The 15,574-nt window shown below is 39.8% G+C and overlaps 2 protein-coding genes across 33 annotated transcripts in view; both read right to left on the bottom strand.

Moving 5' to 3' along the window:
* Nucleotides 1-10,477, bottom strand: part of LOC117937096 (calcium-activated potassium channel subunit alpha-1) — a 93,312-nt gene extending 82,835 nt beyond the window's left edge. For 17 of the 30 annotated variants that reach the window (XM_034860797.1, XM_034860779.1, XM_034860798.1 and 14 more), the window contains exon 1: nucleotides 9,563-10,475. In XM_034860797.1, the coding sequence (XP_034716688.1) occupies nucleotides 9,563-9,793 (231 nt within the window). In that variant the 5' untranslated portion in view covers nucleotides 9,794-10,475. Of the gene's footprint in view, nucleotides 1-9,562 lie in introns of all 30 variants that reach the window. The other 13 variants (XR_004655096.1, XM_034860796.1, XM_034860795.1 and 10 more) reach the window with 3 other exon arrangements.
* A 737-nt stretch (nucleotides 10,478-11,214) lies between these two features.
* Nucleotides 11,215-15,574, bottom strand: part of LOC117937095 (disks large homolog 5-like) — a 30,997-nt gene continuing 26,637 nt past the window's right edge. For all 3 annotated transcript variants that reach the window (XM_034860764.1, XM_034860766.1, XM_034860767.1), the window contains 2 exons: nucleotides 14,218-14,327; nucleotides 11,215-12,242 (listed from right to left, as the gene is read on the bottom strand). In XM_034860764.1, the coding sequence (XP_034716655.1) occupies nucleotides 12,139-12,242; nucleotides 14,218-14,327 (214 nt within the window). In that variant the 3' untranslated portion in view covers nucleotides 11,215-12,138. The remainder of the gene's footprint in view (nucleotides 12,243-14,217; nucleotides 14,328-15,574) is intronic.

Below are 15,574 nucleotides of genomic sequence, written 5' to 3'. Positions count from 1 at the left end.
ATTCTATGCAAAAAAAGTAATGTATAAAGGCTTAAGGGCACCCTAAACATTATGTTTTTATGTCTTTACCATTGGTGTAAAGGTGCAACCCTAATACAATTAACATTTCCCAACAGCAGAGTATGAGAGTGTGTCAAGACCCCACAATGTACCATTGTTAGGGGTTCACCAAATTATACTAATTATCATAACAGTGTGTTAATCAATCTTCATGAGCTCAACAAATGTTCTGTGCTGATAAATGTGGAGTAAAAACTTAATTATTTCCCTCAGAAATATAGGTTTCAGAAAATGGAAATAGGATTATAGTTTTTACATAATTATTTTACAAATTTTAATGTATAAAAACGATTTTAGCACGTTTCATTAAAAGGTGCCCAACCACACGGCACCCATTTCAACTGTCTCCATTATTATTATGAAATGGCAGGCTGCACTAAGAAATTCAATCACGTTCAGAGCCATTAGTGAGAGACCGCCAGCAGACCCTGTTACACTTTGTATGCCTGTCCAGAGCCCTGCAGCATTAACCTGATGACACTATAATAGCATGTCCAGCTCACTTAGTAGCTAAAGCAGTCAACGAGACACAGGAACGGAGTTCTGTGAAACCACAATTTTAGAGATGAGAGGCAGGAATCAGCTGTTTTCAGGCAGTGTTTTGCACTCCGTTTAGTTTAAACTTGCGTGTTTTGCTATAATAAAATGGGTGAGCAGGCACTTTCAAAGCAACCACTTCACACTGTGAACCAAGGTTGTAAGACCATCCAAGGTCCTAGGCTCGTCATGAAACAGAGCCTCTGGTGGAAAGTTGAAGTTCAAGCTCACTTTTGAATGCCCTTAAAGAGTTCAGGGTGAATGGATCAGACTATGGGTTAGAGACTAAAAGGAAAAAGAACAGCAGCAGCTTGTAGAATAAGTGTTAAACTGTTAGGAACATGGACCTCTAGTGTCACAGCGGTTAACTTGCCGTAACCGCTAATGAGGCTGTGTCTTGAAGCTGAAGTTGTTCCGACCGTGCAACTGACACTTTAGTTAAAGCCTTATGACCTTAACGCTGGTTGAGTACTTTAGAAACTCGAAAATGTTACACAAAAAGTTTATTTTACTGGTCATATACTACTACCTGAAAGAACACCTTTATACCTGAAAAAGTAGGCTCATTCGAGATGAACTGCGCCTTGCCTGGGGGCGGGGACAAAAAGCTGCAGTAAAGTTGGACAGTTTCCAGCCGATTTCAACAGCCTTCAGGCTGAACAGGAAGTGACAGAAACACTGTGGTCCGATTCTGATTTAATAAAATGTTATCAGACTCACATATCAGCTTGTACACAGTCTCCAGTGGTTTGATTTATGACAGAGTAGCTGTCAAATATTCTACTTGCGATCTGTTGCTGATGTTAATTAACAACAGGCTGTAGATGGTCCGTGATCTGAACAGAGTTAGCCTCTGGCTTCTAAATGTTACTATCTGCCACACAACGTGTGTTCTGTACAGAATATGACTTTAAATCAGACAAATAGTCAAAATCCCTCCGATTCAAAAACAAAAAGTTTATGTAAAACGTGACGTTGAGTCGATTGTGAACCAATCAGCTGTTAAATCAGCTGAGAGGCAGGTGTTTCCCAGCATGTGCTTGGTCCACCTGGGTCTTGCAGTCGGTGAAAATCAACTGTGCTGCCTGTGTCTCAGAACTGCGGTTGCCTTGCTCTCGTGAGATTATCGTTACGTACGTGTTCATGACGTTGGCGCAAGTCGGTAACAAGTCAAACACAAATCTAACCGGCATGCAACGGGCGGTGATCGCCGGTGATCGATTCTACGCAGACCTGGCTCATCTCGAACGAGCCCGTTACTAATTCCTTCTATGGCTATAGGACCTCTCCAAGTCTCAAAATAACCCTGATGATGTCATAGTAATGTCATCAGGGCCATCTTGGCTTGAGACTTCAAATGTTGGACAGAAAACATGCATCATAATTTGGGGCATAGAGTTTATAAACTGAGGGTATTAAAAAGGGCTTTACTCAATATTCAGATAAAAAAAGTACTTTGAGATTGATTCCACACGGTTCTCACAGACCGATCCCCAACTCTTCAAATATCAACAATTTATCATGGCCCTCTGCTTCAGATACCAACCCACTCACATGCATGTGCGACCAGGCCGGCTTTAAAACAAGGAAGCTTAGATTATAACATGCACAGAGGAAGTGTGACTTCATTATCTACTCCGCTTATTATTCCATAGCAAATGAATACAGCACCACAAGACAAGGTGGCTCTAATGAAAAAAACTATCCAGTTGGCATTATTATAAATGTAGGATTCAGTGTTTTTTGGAGCTTGACCCATAACAGTCAGGTTCAAAGTCAAGTTATCACAGCCTTGATTTTGATTGTTTAATTTTTAATCAGAGTAATTCTTGCCAAGTTCCACAAACTTGTGTAAATGCAATAATAAATCAATGAAAAAGTGTGAATGCAGAAGATACACAAAGAGAAAGATGCTTTATGGAATTTGACAGCAAGTATAAATTAAAAAAAAAACTGACCAATCAGATAGCTTATATGAAATTCAGAATTAATTCAGTATTTGTGTGTAGATGGCTCTGTACATTTAAGGTGTCCTTGATCAGATACATTTCAACTGTTGATACATACACTTAGATTTTTTTAGAAGTACTTGTCCTTGTTAATATGATTTTAATATTGTGATTGTGCTTTTTTCATATATAGATTGCCTATAGTGTCTTATTCTATCATCTGAATCGGCTACATTGTTTAAAATGAGAATCATTTGTAGAAGAAAAAAAACGTGTCATGTAAAATCCCTAGAGGGCCTTATAGTGTGATGTAAATCTACTTTCTATAATATTCATAAATAATGTGTATTTACAGTTAAAAGAGCTGAGTATTTGTTTGTTTTTTATATCGGAAGAGTTTATTGGTGTGATGGCCAATTTGCAGGATTCTTTGTGTCCTCTGACTTTCTTACTCACACAACGCTATGAAAGACTTAAGGTGATGCCACTGCAGTTTCCTTCCCTGTTTTAATGAATAAAGTGGCCCAAACCCAAAGTCGGGAGCACGTTCTCGCGAAATTTGTAAGAACTTAGTGTTGTCAGAATGTTGAATTTCAAAGGGCGTGAGGGTGTGAGTACACATGTGAGTCTACATCAATACAAACTTGACCATCAGGAATTACCCACAGTTCAAAGTGTTGTGACATTCACCGCGGCAAACACAGGGATATCCGGAAAGTACAAAAAGGTGAACAACAGCAAGACACACAACCACGGAACAGACCTGTTGTCCAGCTTGTAAAACTTTTTAGCCAACCAGCCATCTCCTTGGCCTAAACCTAAAATGAAAATACCCAAACTGGCAAGTGTAGCAACATCTTAATCATTAAACATCGTCATGGTTACACGTGATCTCATGAAGTGCTGTCCCAATCCCATTTATACAGTACCTATCTGAGCCCATGTTGCCTCACACACTCACTCACTCACTTAGCACCTGAGATCAATTAAGTCTTTGAGTCTTCAGTCCTTAGTCCTCAGGACTCACTTTGTGATTGGGCCAGTGACACAGGCTGTGTTGAAGGAAGCCATTTTAAGAAGGCTTAATTGGCATCATGCTGTTCCCCAGAACTTGAATGACCAAATCTAAAATTGTACGCTGAAAACACTTTGACCATGACTTTTTTTTAATGCCAGTTTAAGGCAATAGGTCATAAGATGCTTCTGTCCAATTATTCTTTTTTAAAAAGGGTCAGGGTGTTAAGGTCACATGCAGGAAGATACCTTTAATGTGAAGATGGAGCGTTGCGTTTTTCACATTTAAATTCCTTCCCGCAGAAAAACCGTTTAGTATTTATAATATCATATACTAGTTAATAATCATGAAAGTCTATTGCATTGGCTGGGTGGGCTCAGCTGGTAGAGCAGACGCACCTTTACATAGAGGTTCATGCCTTGACGCAGAGGTCGAGGGTTTGAGTCTGATCTGTATGTTTCCTGCATGTCTCCTCTCTCTCTCTCCGTTTCATCCCCTAGCTGTCCTGTCCATTAAAAGGTGGAAAAGCCAAACAAATAATCTTAAAAAAAATATATATATATATATATATATATATATATATATATAAGCCTATGTCTGATGTGATATTTGCTTTTGTAGAAGTTGTACTTTTAGTTGGCTATCGACACATCAAGAGGGATCAAAAATCTTCCGCTGGACTTTTACTTTAAGGAAGTGAAAATAGACGGGATACATTTTTAATAGCAGCAGACACCAGAAGAGTAGATGTAGTCATTACACCAACTCAGGCAACACATCTCCTCCTTGTCACTTTGATCAATAGTCTGAACCTCCAAATATAGGTTTCACTGTGTCCCCTAAATCTAGTCCTTCTGACACCACAAGTCATTGATCAGCATCGCTAGCCTATTATCAGGATCCACCATGATCATTTCTCAAACGGCAAGCACATTAAACTACAATAGAACATGTGTCTTGTGACACAATTCCTGTAAAAGTGAATACATTATTTAAAATGATATTAATATAAATCACATTAATAATAAATCAAGACATTCTCAGAGGAGAAAAAAAACGTCCTGAAATTTCCGAGACTCATAATTGATCTATGGCCTCTTGACTGTGTGAAGAAAGTCTGTATTATCTGTATTTTCCGGCAAATTTCCCTGTGCCCTTTTAATCAATGACTCACTGACTGAACTAATACAATTATTTTGTTAATATCTATATGAATACAAATATCAAAGAGCAGGGAAACTAGGCCTCTAGTCAGCAGGTCACCATCGCGCTGTAACGTGGAATAAGAAGCTAAACTTCGACACGAGTAGTATGCTTGGGTATTAATGAATGACTCACCTGTTGTTTAACTTTATCAAAAACTATTTTAAAAACAGCAAAACAGTGAAATGTGGATATGGAACTCAGGGGAAATGGTTAAGGACTGTTAGCACAAGCCAGTAGATTGCTTTTTATCTTTTTCCTAAAAGTGTGACTTTTTACATTACAAAAATATATTTAAAAAAAACAAACAATGTATACATACTTACATGTGCCCTAAAACATGTCTTGCAACAAAACCAAGTGCATCTTTTATCTTTCTGAAAAACGAAAAGCTACAGAGCAGGCTCTGGCACCGTCGAGATGTTTAACATTTGTGTCAATCCGAGACCTGTTGGATCCCAGATGGTGTAATGACAGCCAAGCTGCAGCATGCTTCTTATGTAATGCAATGTGACTAGCTAATACCTGCCTAACAAATTACACAGCCAATTAAAAAGACATTACAAGGAGTATAAACAATGTTTTGTTTGCGGAGTAGAAGTAGACTGACAAGTTAAATTGCAGAGACTATTGTCAAATAAATAAAGTGCTTCTTCTTCAAAGTTAATAGTGAAGAATAATGTGTTAAAACTCCAGGCTACAGGTAAAATAAACTAGTTTTAAAAATAATCTATGATAGCTGAAGTAGTTTATGTTGTCCAGCATTAATATTCACTCTGCTTGACTTATTGTCATTGTGTGTGTGTGTGTGTGTGTGTGTGTGTGTGTGTGTGTGTGTGAGAGAGAGAGAGAGACAGCAAAGTGCCACTCAGCTATTCCAACTTTCTGACTCCTAATTACTACTTTTGGATCATGAGCACTCAGCTCATAATTACAATATTTCAGATTGCACTTTAAAGCAGCATGAGAGTGACTCTCCATCTGAATCCTCAAATCACCCCACCAACCCCCAATGCACCTGACACATCTAAGGATACCGAGTCACTGCCAGAAGATAAGCATGACACTCTGAACGTGCAGCGCACAGCATACCTTTTTAGACATAAAGAAAACAGTATTAAACCAGAAATGTATACAACATAAAGATATTGCACAGTAAATGTTAATCATTAGGGGTGCCAGTAACAGGTGTCACGGTTTTGATTCTAAACCAAAAATCAAATGAAATGAGCAATCCATTTCCATCATTGAAATCAAAGCAGGATCAGCAATCTCCCACTTTTGTTTTTTTCTCCCACCCCTGCGTACTTGCACACGTCTAAACACACAGACAGGCCGGTAGCACGCAGCTAAAGGCACAGCATAATTAGCTTACTGGTAGTCTGCAGCTGCCCTTTTCCAGACACCATGTCCACTGCAGGAGATGTCGGAGAAACAACAGAACTGGAAAATCCTTGAAGTCACCAGTGTGGCAACATGTTTCCTTCCCTAGTAGTTAATTAACAAACACTATCCAGGTGTGGGCTGGGGCTTTGGCGAGACTTCATGATGCATTCAAGTACACCTCGTTAACTCTACGAAACTCTGTTTTTGTAAAGTACCCTTTTACCACCCATTGTGGCTAAACTGCTGATTTTTTTTATTTTTTATTATCAAATCGTGACCTTAAAAATCAAATCAACTCATGGATTTTGAGAATGGTGAAACCCCTATTAATTATTGAAAAATAGTACTTTTTATATAGTATTGGACAAATTAAAATGGTGACCTCAAACACCTGTAACACATTTCACTGCAATCCCATAAATAGTCAAACCTAACCAAAAATCTCAACCTAATGGTGTGTGCTAGAGAAAATGTCAGGGGACCTCTACTGTTGTTAAAATTCATAGTGATGCAACAATGAATGTGTATACAACATTTCATGGTAATTCATCTGGATATAAATATGGGAGGATGAGGGGCCTTTTTCAATATCTTGAACACACAACACATCGACCAATACCACATCTACTTTTGAACAGCACTGTGTTTCCTTCAATGAAACTGGTTCATTGTGAGTCTGATAAGTGACTTAGAAGCTGCCACAGCTTGTCATCCTTCCATCGTGAGTACAGTGCCATTTACAATAAACACAGTTTCATTCTTCTCCCCAGACAGATAATAGCAGTCATTCATCTGAACCTTTCAAACTGTTTCGAGTTTCATCGATTACCATCAGACTTGGAAGGTAGTAGTTTGGCTCTAGTCTCAAAGACATGAGAGCTGTCAAAACAGAAGAGAACAAATGCCCAGCAGAGAGTGGAAAACCAACTGAAAATCTGAAAAGGAGGAAACCGATTATCAACTCCCATCTATGAACAACAACAGTGTGCACTAGCTCCATGTTTGGGCTGCTAATGACATGCACAGACCGGGAGGGAGTGGGGAGGTGTTCCTCCAACACAACCTGCCACATCTCACAGCCTAGACAACTGCAGAGAGAAATTTACTCTTATAATGAAATCCTTTGCTTGCTAGTTGCTTAGCAACAAAAACCCTAATTCATATGGCACATATGCGCCTGACACTGCGTTTCTGACACTTTGGAGGAAGGTAGATTCTTGGATGAGAAAAAGAGGTCGAGAAGAACACAGGGCAGAAGTTATGAAATGAATGAGAGCAAAAGGCAAAGAGGGGATGATTGGAAGTGAAAGCATGACCCGTCGCTGGCTGACTCCCACAGAGGAGCACAACAGGTTGGTGGAGCTCAACAGCATCACAATCGGAACCAAATCTGACTGCTCTCTTGTATTCACACATGAACAGTGTATGACTGTGGACTCTAAAATCAACAACCTCACCCTGATCTTATTTTCACAGATGTATTTCTGTTCCGTGTAAAATAAGACTTGGATGTAAGCTAATGGATTCTTTTCCATTTCGTCTTTAGAGGTGAAATGCTGATCTTTCTTTTAAGTCATAACAAGCAAAGAATAATTCTCAAATGTGAAGATTGGCAGCTCTTCTCGGTCAGATATCTTAAAGACTATCTCATAGTCTTTAAGATATCTTAAAGACTATCTCATAGTCTTTAAGATATCCGACCGAGAAGAGCTGCCAATCTTCACATTTGAGAATTATTCTTTGCTTGTGGACCAAATATGCAAAAATATATCAGCAGATGTATCACTGAAAGTAGTCGTTAGTTGCAGCCCTAATTGTGACCAGCTTTACAAAGCAAGGAAATGAAACGGACATCTCCCTTCAAAAGGTCAGCACCACCCTGCATGCAGCTACTGCTATTCCTCTTAGTCTTCCCTGCCTGTCTGAGAGATAAATGCACATACATTAGGTAAAAAAGATAAACTGCTACATCTGCTAGTCCATCTTTGTCCTTTACTATAGGGAGATGGATAGGAACTTTAAGAGTTTGAGCCCGATGAACACTCCATACAACATAAAAACTGCAAGATAGTTCTTCCCTAATGCAGGACGGCCTCCGGCCTCGGGCAGATGGTGTCGTAACAATTGTGATACAGAGAATCTAGTGGCAGTCTGCCTTAAATGTTATGAAAATGATTTCTGGGGATTACACAGTGGCACGAGGGTTAGCCTCCACACCGTGTTAGACAGATACACACCACTCGTAATAGAATGTCTGTTGGACATCCAACAATGGATGACAGCTGACATGCTCTGTGTGTCCTAAACAGGCAAAACTATTCCGGACTTTTGGAAACACGTCAAACAAATGGTGCTGCACAGTTCATTAGATGATTTCACGCAGCAGATAATAATGACCTCTGACTATGTTGATGTTCTGGGATGCTATGGATGACTATTTTTTAAATTACATGTACCGTTGGTCTTATAGACAAGACTCCTTTTTTTACCCTTATAAATCCTAATGTTTCTGAAAAATGTCTGCTTCTGTTACTAGAATCTTAAAAGTGTGAGTTCAATCAAATTACAAAATGAATTGTGTCTTCACCCCCAATAAATGGGCAGTGATTGACATTTGGTTCATTATGGCCCCAGCATTGGGAAATACGATTCAACAGCAACATCTCTTCCAAAGAAGTTTCTCTGTTACTCTGATCGAACAGTTTTCATTGGGACTAATTATTCATTAGAAAAGTACTTCCAGGGCAAAATGTTCAGTGTGGTCTGTGGACGGTCCAGAATAACAAGAATTATGTTTCTAGACCACAAATTGCCTTTAATTCATTTTGTGTCATTTATTAGTTTACTGTTCTCAGTAGTCCTAATTATATTCCATGCACCTCTGTTGTAGCTACTGGGTGGAGGCAGAAATCTCTATGGGGAAATATCGCAAAACCTGGGCAAAGAAAACCAAATTATCTGTATGACTAATCAAAAAAGATTATATTTAAAGGGAGGAATGTTTTGAGTGTGTGCCAACGCTTTAAATATTCCATTAACACCACCATAACAAGCGCAAATCTAAAGATACGTTGGCTTAATGCTTTCACGAACAACTAGGCTACCAACTGCACTTAGCCTACAACTAAAAATCTGCCTTAACACACTATCGTTCACCAGTAGGGTGAAATCGTTTGTGTATTGGTATCTATTTGTTACTGTGTGCGACATTAAGCCAAAAGTAGTAGAGTAAATTATTCAAAATCATGCACTATAGCTCTCTGTCGATGGGGCCAGATTTAATTACGAGCACATTTCATAAATCAAACTGGCTGGACGCATTGATGTCCAGCACTCACTGCTAAACAAATCCCCCTTTAATAAATAAGTCATTTCATTGGGGTGTGGTGATTTATGAAACGAGCGGGCGTACCTTCTTTTTGGCATTACAGTGGCAACACACAGTCCACATGTATTTGAGAGTTCTCCACAGGAGGATTATGAAGAGACCCCCGAAGAAAGTGACCATAGAGGAGGCGAGGAAAGCCCACCACATCCGCTGGCCGTTGCTGTCACAGGGCACATCTGATGAAAACGGAATGATGACATTCATCTTGGATATGTGAATGGACGGATCCGGGTTGAATTTCTCCCTCTTCGACATTATCGGCCTCTGGTCAACTGCCAGCCCCCAAAACAATCAACTGGTCTGGGACTCAGGCGTTTCGGGGAGCTCCAGCCAGCGCCCCCTGATGCCCCAGCAGCTCAGCCATGTTAAGTCAACCTCCGTTCCCTTGCCTTCTCATCTGGCTCCACCAAGCAAGGACGTAAAAGTTGAGGCGACCGCAGACACACGCACAGTTACACCAATGAAAACTTCCTTTGAAATCAAGATATCAGTCGTGCGCCTCGCGATGCGCGTTCACGGCTGGAATTGCGCGTCATCCGTTTAATCTGTGCGTAAAAAACAAAAACGAAAAGACAAAAAAAATCACATTTTCTCGCAAACTGCTCAAAAACGGACGATTGTCCTGATCCTCGATGGGTAACGCTGTTTAAGTATTATGTTGTAGACGAGACGTGTCGTCCTCGGGAGTCGATGGAGTCACTCACTCCTCCACCTTGGTTAACAGCGCAGCTTGCAGCAGGTCCGCTACTCGAGCTCGGGCGCCGCGCACTGTTGAATGCGCTCCTCGTGTTAAAGCTCGCAGTTTACAGATATCCTTAAAGGAAATTTCGTTTGGAGAAATAAAAATGGTGGGTTCTTGTGTAGAAGAGCAGGTTTTCTCGGTCTCCGACGGCCGCCTGTCACATCCATTTGTCGGGAGATGGCATCGCAGATTTACAGGTAGCGGGGGAGGAGCCATCAATAGCAGACGTCGATGCTTATCTGGATGTCTGGTTATTTATAGTGACCGCTTCATCAATTTTTGATGATTTTAACTTTGTGGTTAACTTCATCTTCCTTTAAAGCTATTGGGTCTGTGGAGACACTGTCAGTTTTATAACGCATGACATCCAATACTTAACTTCAACCCCTTTCTTCTTACTTGGGCCGTAGCTACAATTGCTGTTTTTTTTTACATTTTACGAGTTGACTTGTTCTAAATTATAGTATTTGGGCAAGCAATAACAGTGCATTACCTTTTAAAGATGTTGAAGCAGAGATCAAATTTAACATGTTATGACGTAGGCTGTCTTTTAGGGGTTAAAACAAAACTCAAAGTATAAACCTACTGCTTAAGGACAGAAGCATTTTAAGCATATTACAACTGTTGCAGTAAAAAAAAAAAAAAAAAAAGGAGCAGCACAACTGTTTGACTTTGAAATAAATAAAAACTATATCGACTCGAGAGTTATTAAACAAGTCAATGGTATTCTCTAGAATAGGCAGCCATGATAATGTGGTAAGGAAAGTGATAGAAGGACATCTCACCATTTCACACAGTGGTGTTTACTCCCCCTAGTGGACAAAAGTGCATTGACCGTTTAGATGCAACTTTCTATCAGAAGAAGAGGATGTAATTGTATTTATCAGATGAGTAAACAGACTATATTTCAATGGCAAACAAAAGACAACTTGCATTCCGTTATTCTTTTTTTAATATTTTATAGAAATATTAAACTTTCATCTGGAGAAGACCAAAAGTGTTTCATCCAACTTGAACATGAAATGTTGACAACGTGATGTACTAAAAATCCAAGGGGTGCATATCAATGCATTTAGTTGACAGACAACTGTGAACCACAAATAAATATCCCTTCTTAAAAATCCACACACAGAGGAACAATATTGGCACTACCAGTAGACAAACTGTGAAAATACTCACTGAGTGATTTATAATGGAAGTTGTAGTGTTAATAAATCCAACAAGGTATAGTGATTAACAAATCTATTTTAGCTTTGCACAATATTATTTTTGAGGACTGAAATGAGTGAAAAAAAAACAGTGCCAGAGAGTAACCAAACAGAAGACTGCAACATAATGTGAAGAATAGAAGCAAATTTGCCCCAACTTCTCTATAAATAAGAACATTCAATTGGAAAATATCCTTCCTATTAACTAGACCACTACATGTGTATAACACGAGTTCATCGCCGACATCTTTGATTTGATTAGATAAATTAAATGGCAGGAAAATATGTATAAATAGAGGGAAGGGAACACAGTGGTCCACTGTCTTTACTTCAAGAATAAAGTCTTCAGTTTGCATCGATGCAGACTTCCTGTGGTCCGACAAATTCATTGGACAGGGTGGGCTGAAAAGGAGCGCTACTGCAAATAAAACATTCAAGTATTAAATACTAGTGTAAACAAATCTATCTGTAGTACAGTACATCACTATTGTACAGGGAATATTACTCATCAGTGCTGATATTGCTGAATGTGAAAAAGCAATAGACGAGTTAACCATGATGTCTGTTAGCTGTACCGATTCACTGTGTCTCCCATAATAAAAAAATCATATCCTCTCTTATTGTTTTCGGAGTGACATGCGGTGAAATCTCTATGGTGCTCCATCTGGAATCCACAGAACTTTACTTTGTTCCTGCTTCACGATCGTCATGATCTGAGTGCGAATGTAGGAAACGCTGCCTCCCTGGACAACACCTGCAATTAAAAGGGGGGGGGGGGGTTAAGGATGGTGCATCGAGGGCTGCAACTAGTTATTATTCTGATTATAAACTCATCTTTCTTTTTTGATCAATCCATTTATCCTTTGTCTGTCGTACTACTACAAGCGGATGAGGATGGATGTTGAAACTATAAAATTGTGAATAATGTTGGGATTCAACTAATGATTATTACATTATTATAACCGGTGACGTGATGTCTTCCTAATGCTTGTATTGTCCAAGATACAGTGGAAAACACAAACATATTTAATAATATAAAACACAAACAAGCATCAAAACCTTTTTGATCAACTTTCTATGCACTGTCTAATAACTCCAGAGCTATAGACAACACTAATGCTCATGTGGACAAACGGACTGGGCAGCCAAATTATTTCAGTCCTGGATTTTCGGACTACAGGGGATGTGATCAGCTTCACTTCATGCCAACATATCCTCAGATTTAAAACTGCTGCCCTCTACCCTAGTGGTGCCTTAACTCATGGCTAAGTTTGTAGCAGTTGCCCCCCCCTAAGTTTGTAGCAGCAGCCCCCCCGTTGGCTATGACATTGATCTTAACCTGATGGAAATCCTCCTCTCCTCCCACAGTTTATCACTGGCTGAGAGATCTTTTGTACAACTGCAAGCTAGAGAACATGAGGGCTGCATTGCCAGGTTCCACCACTAAATTCTACAAAATATGAAATCCTTCTCTTGAACATCTGAAATCAATTCAGTTCACCTCTGCCAATCAGTAATCTGTATTGTACACTTCTAGATGTGTGTAGTTTGTTTGTGCTGTAAGTAAGTGGAAATAACATTCATTGTACACTTCCTGCAGGATTGAGTCATTCACAAAGGCCTCGTTTGTTTTTGCATTTTGTGTTTTTCTTTTCCATATGTGAGTCTTTAATTGTAATCTATAGCCTTTGCTATAAGAGTGTGTGTGTGTGTGTGTGTGTGTGTGTGTGTGTGTGTGTATTCAAGTCAGAAAATCTGATACCGAATTTAAACAATGTGTTCAATGTGCGGGTTCTCTGATTCTAATGTTGTCAGTTGCTAGAATTTCTGCGCATTGATATTGTCATTGCATACTATCAGCTTGAAAAGAAAACAAATTCATGTAAATTTACAAAAAAAAGAAAAAAGAAAGAAAAAAAAAGATTTATGTCTGCTGATTTTTGCAGTTCTCATCGTCGTGGCTCGTGTGCAGATGTTGGCCGGCCACCTCTCTCTGTTAGAGGGGATCAGCAGCTTTATGTTTTCATTTCCATTGCCCTTCCCCATAAATCTCCTTTATAGAGAGTCATTAATCAGCTGGACAGTCAGGTACGTCAGACTGGCTGCTGCTCCAGATACCAAAACTGTGTGTCGGATCTACGAGAGACCACAGCGATGCTGTTCTCCAAAAACCTCAGATAACCTACAGGGCTGTCGGAAACTCACATTGGTTTAAGTAGACCGTATTTCACACTCGTTATCAGGAACATATGGTAACGGTATTGTGTTTGTAAATTGTGTAATCTGGTTTCTTTTTGGTATGCTACGCAACAGAGGCCTTAAAAGGGCTAGTACACCCAAATACCACTTACCCAGACTGTTATCAGTGCACTTACTTTTGGTTTATTTGATGTTTAGTTTTGAGATATCAGCTGCTTAGATTTCTGCCACCATCGCAATAGAATGGAGAAGTATTTTATTTTTAGTGCTTAAAAGGTCTCCAAAAATTACAATTTAAAAATTGGTCTGGGCCGGGGATCCCAGGGTTAAAACGAAGAACTTTTATTTACACACACAGGGATCCAGCCTTGCAATGACACTCAAATTGTTCATTATTAATACCTGATGTCGTACATTTATAGAGCACCACGAATGTCTCAATAAGCTCAAATAGTTACCGTTGTTACTGCATTTCCTGTATTCATGCCATCTTTAGAACATAAGGTAGAAAATAAGTGATTTCCACCAACCTGTGAAGAAGCGGCTGTACTCCTGCTCTATTTTCTGTGCCGCCTCATACTGCTCCTTGGAATGTTTCTGTGAGAGTTTATCCCGCAGGTACAAAGGGTCCTTCTGCTCTCTGAAGAGAAAACAGCACCTGTCAGCATCCTTGAAAATCTCACTTCACACACCGACTGCTGTTACACCCTCTTACAATTCTGCATTAGTCATAACCAGTTAATCATTTTTGGACATGGCTTCTTACTGAATCGCTCTAAAGCGGATTGCTCTACTCATAACTACAACCTCTCCCATTCCATGTCTTGGCATTGTGATTGATTGTTAAATGGATTCAAGCCTACCTAAAATTCCAGTCACAACATGAGCACCTTTCTTTTGACGAGTCTGTGCATTAGAGTGGATGGCACAATTTGAATCATGTGTATCTGTAGGATATTACTTTATTTTGTGCTCCCAGGTGTGGGGGATATGGATGAAATAGTCTTATTTAACCGTAAGGCTAGCCAGTCTACACGGGGGCGCATGCTCTACTGTGTGAGCTAGACGTCGCCCCATGTCCTGATAATTCTATTAAGAAACATGGTAATAAATACCTTAAAGTTCAAAGTACGTAATAAATTGGATTTTTTATTGAATTTACAGCATATTTGCTTCAATATGATTAAGATTAAACATTGCGCACAATAGACTAAAACAAGCCTAGTCTATTAAAAGGGACATTTTAATATATGGAATAGCAAAATCTCTAATTTATATCATCGAGCCGTACAACCTACTGTAATCCACTACAGAGCTTTTATGAGATCTCTCTACTAGAAAACCCTTCCAGCCCACTGGTTGGTATTAGATGAAGATGACAACAAAGGAGAAGAAGAAGAAGAATAGTGGATGAAGACTTGTACCCCAGTCTTTATCCACTGGGAGCTGCCGAACTAACCCAGAAGCCCACTCCCATCTCTCTGGCACCATGTATGCAGCCAACATATCGGTCTGCTGATGCCTCCCAGAGGATTAAGAAACCCACAAAAAACTCTGAGCTTGTCAATCGCTACATTAGGCAGGCAGTGGGAGGTGCATTTGTGTGTATGTGGCGGCTGCAGCAGGCAAGTGTTTTAGCCGCCCACGCCACAAAGCGGTGCCACAGGCCCTGCAAGCTCTCCCTGGACAGCTGGCACTCAGCTGATGACAGTCAAAGCTTAACAGGAATCAATCTCCATGTTTGCCTGCTGCACCACTTCATAGATTTGTGCATGTGTGCATGTGTGGCCAAGAAAGCCTGCTTCTGAGTGTGTCTTTATTTTGTGTGTGTATATACACACTACCACGCTGAGGGTTCTGCAGATTTAATCTTCCCAAGCGATTACA

This window comes from Etheostoma cragini, chromosome 21 (genome assembly GCF_013103735.1).
Source record: "Etheostoma cragini isolate CJK2018 chromosome 21, CSU_Ecrag_1.0, whole genome shotgun sequence".
Classification (NCBI taxonomy): Eukaryota; Metazoa; Chordata; class Actinopteri; order Perciformes; family Percidae; genus Etheostoma; species Etheostoma cragini.
This window is presented reverse-complemented; position numbering and strand designations above follow the sequence as displayed.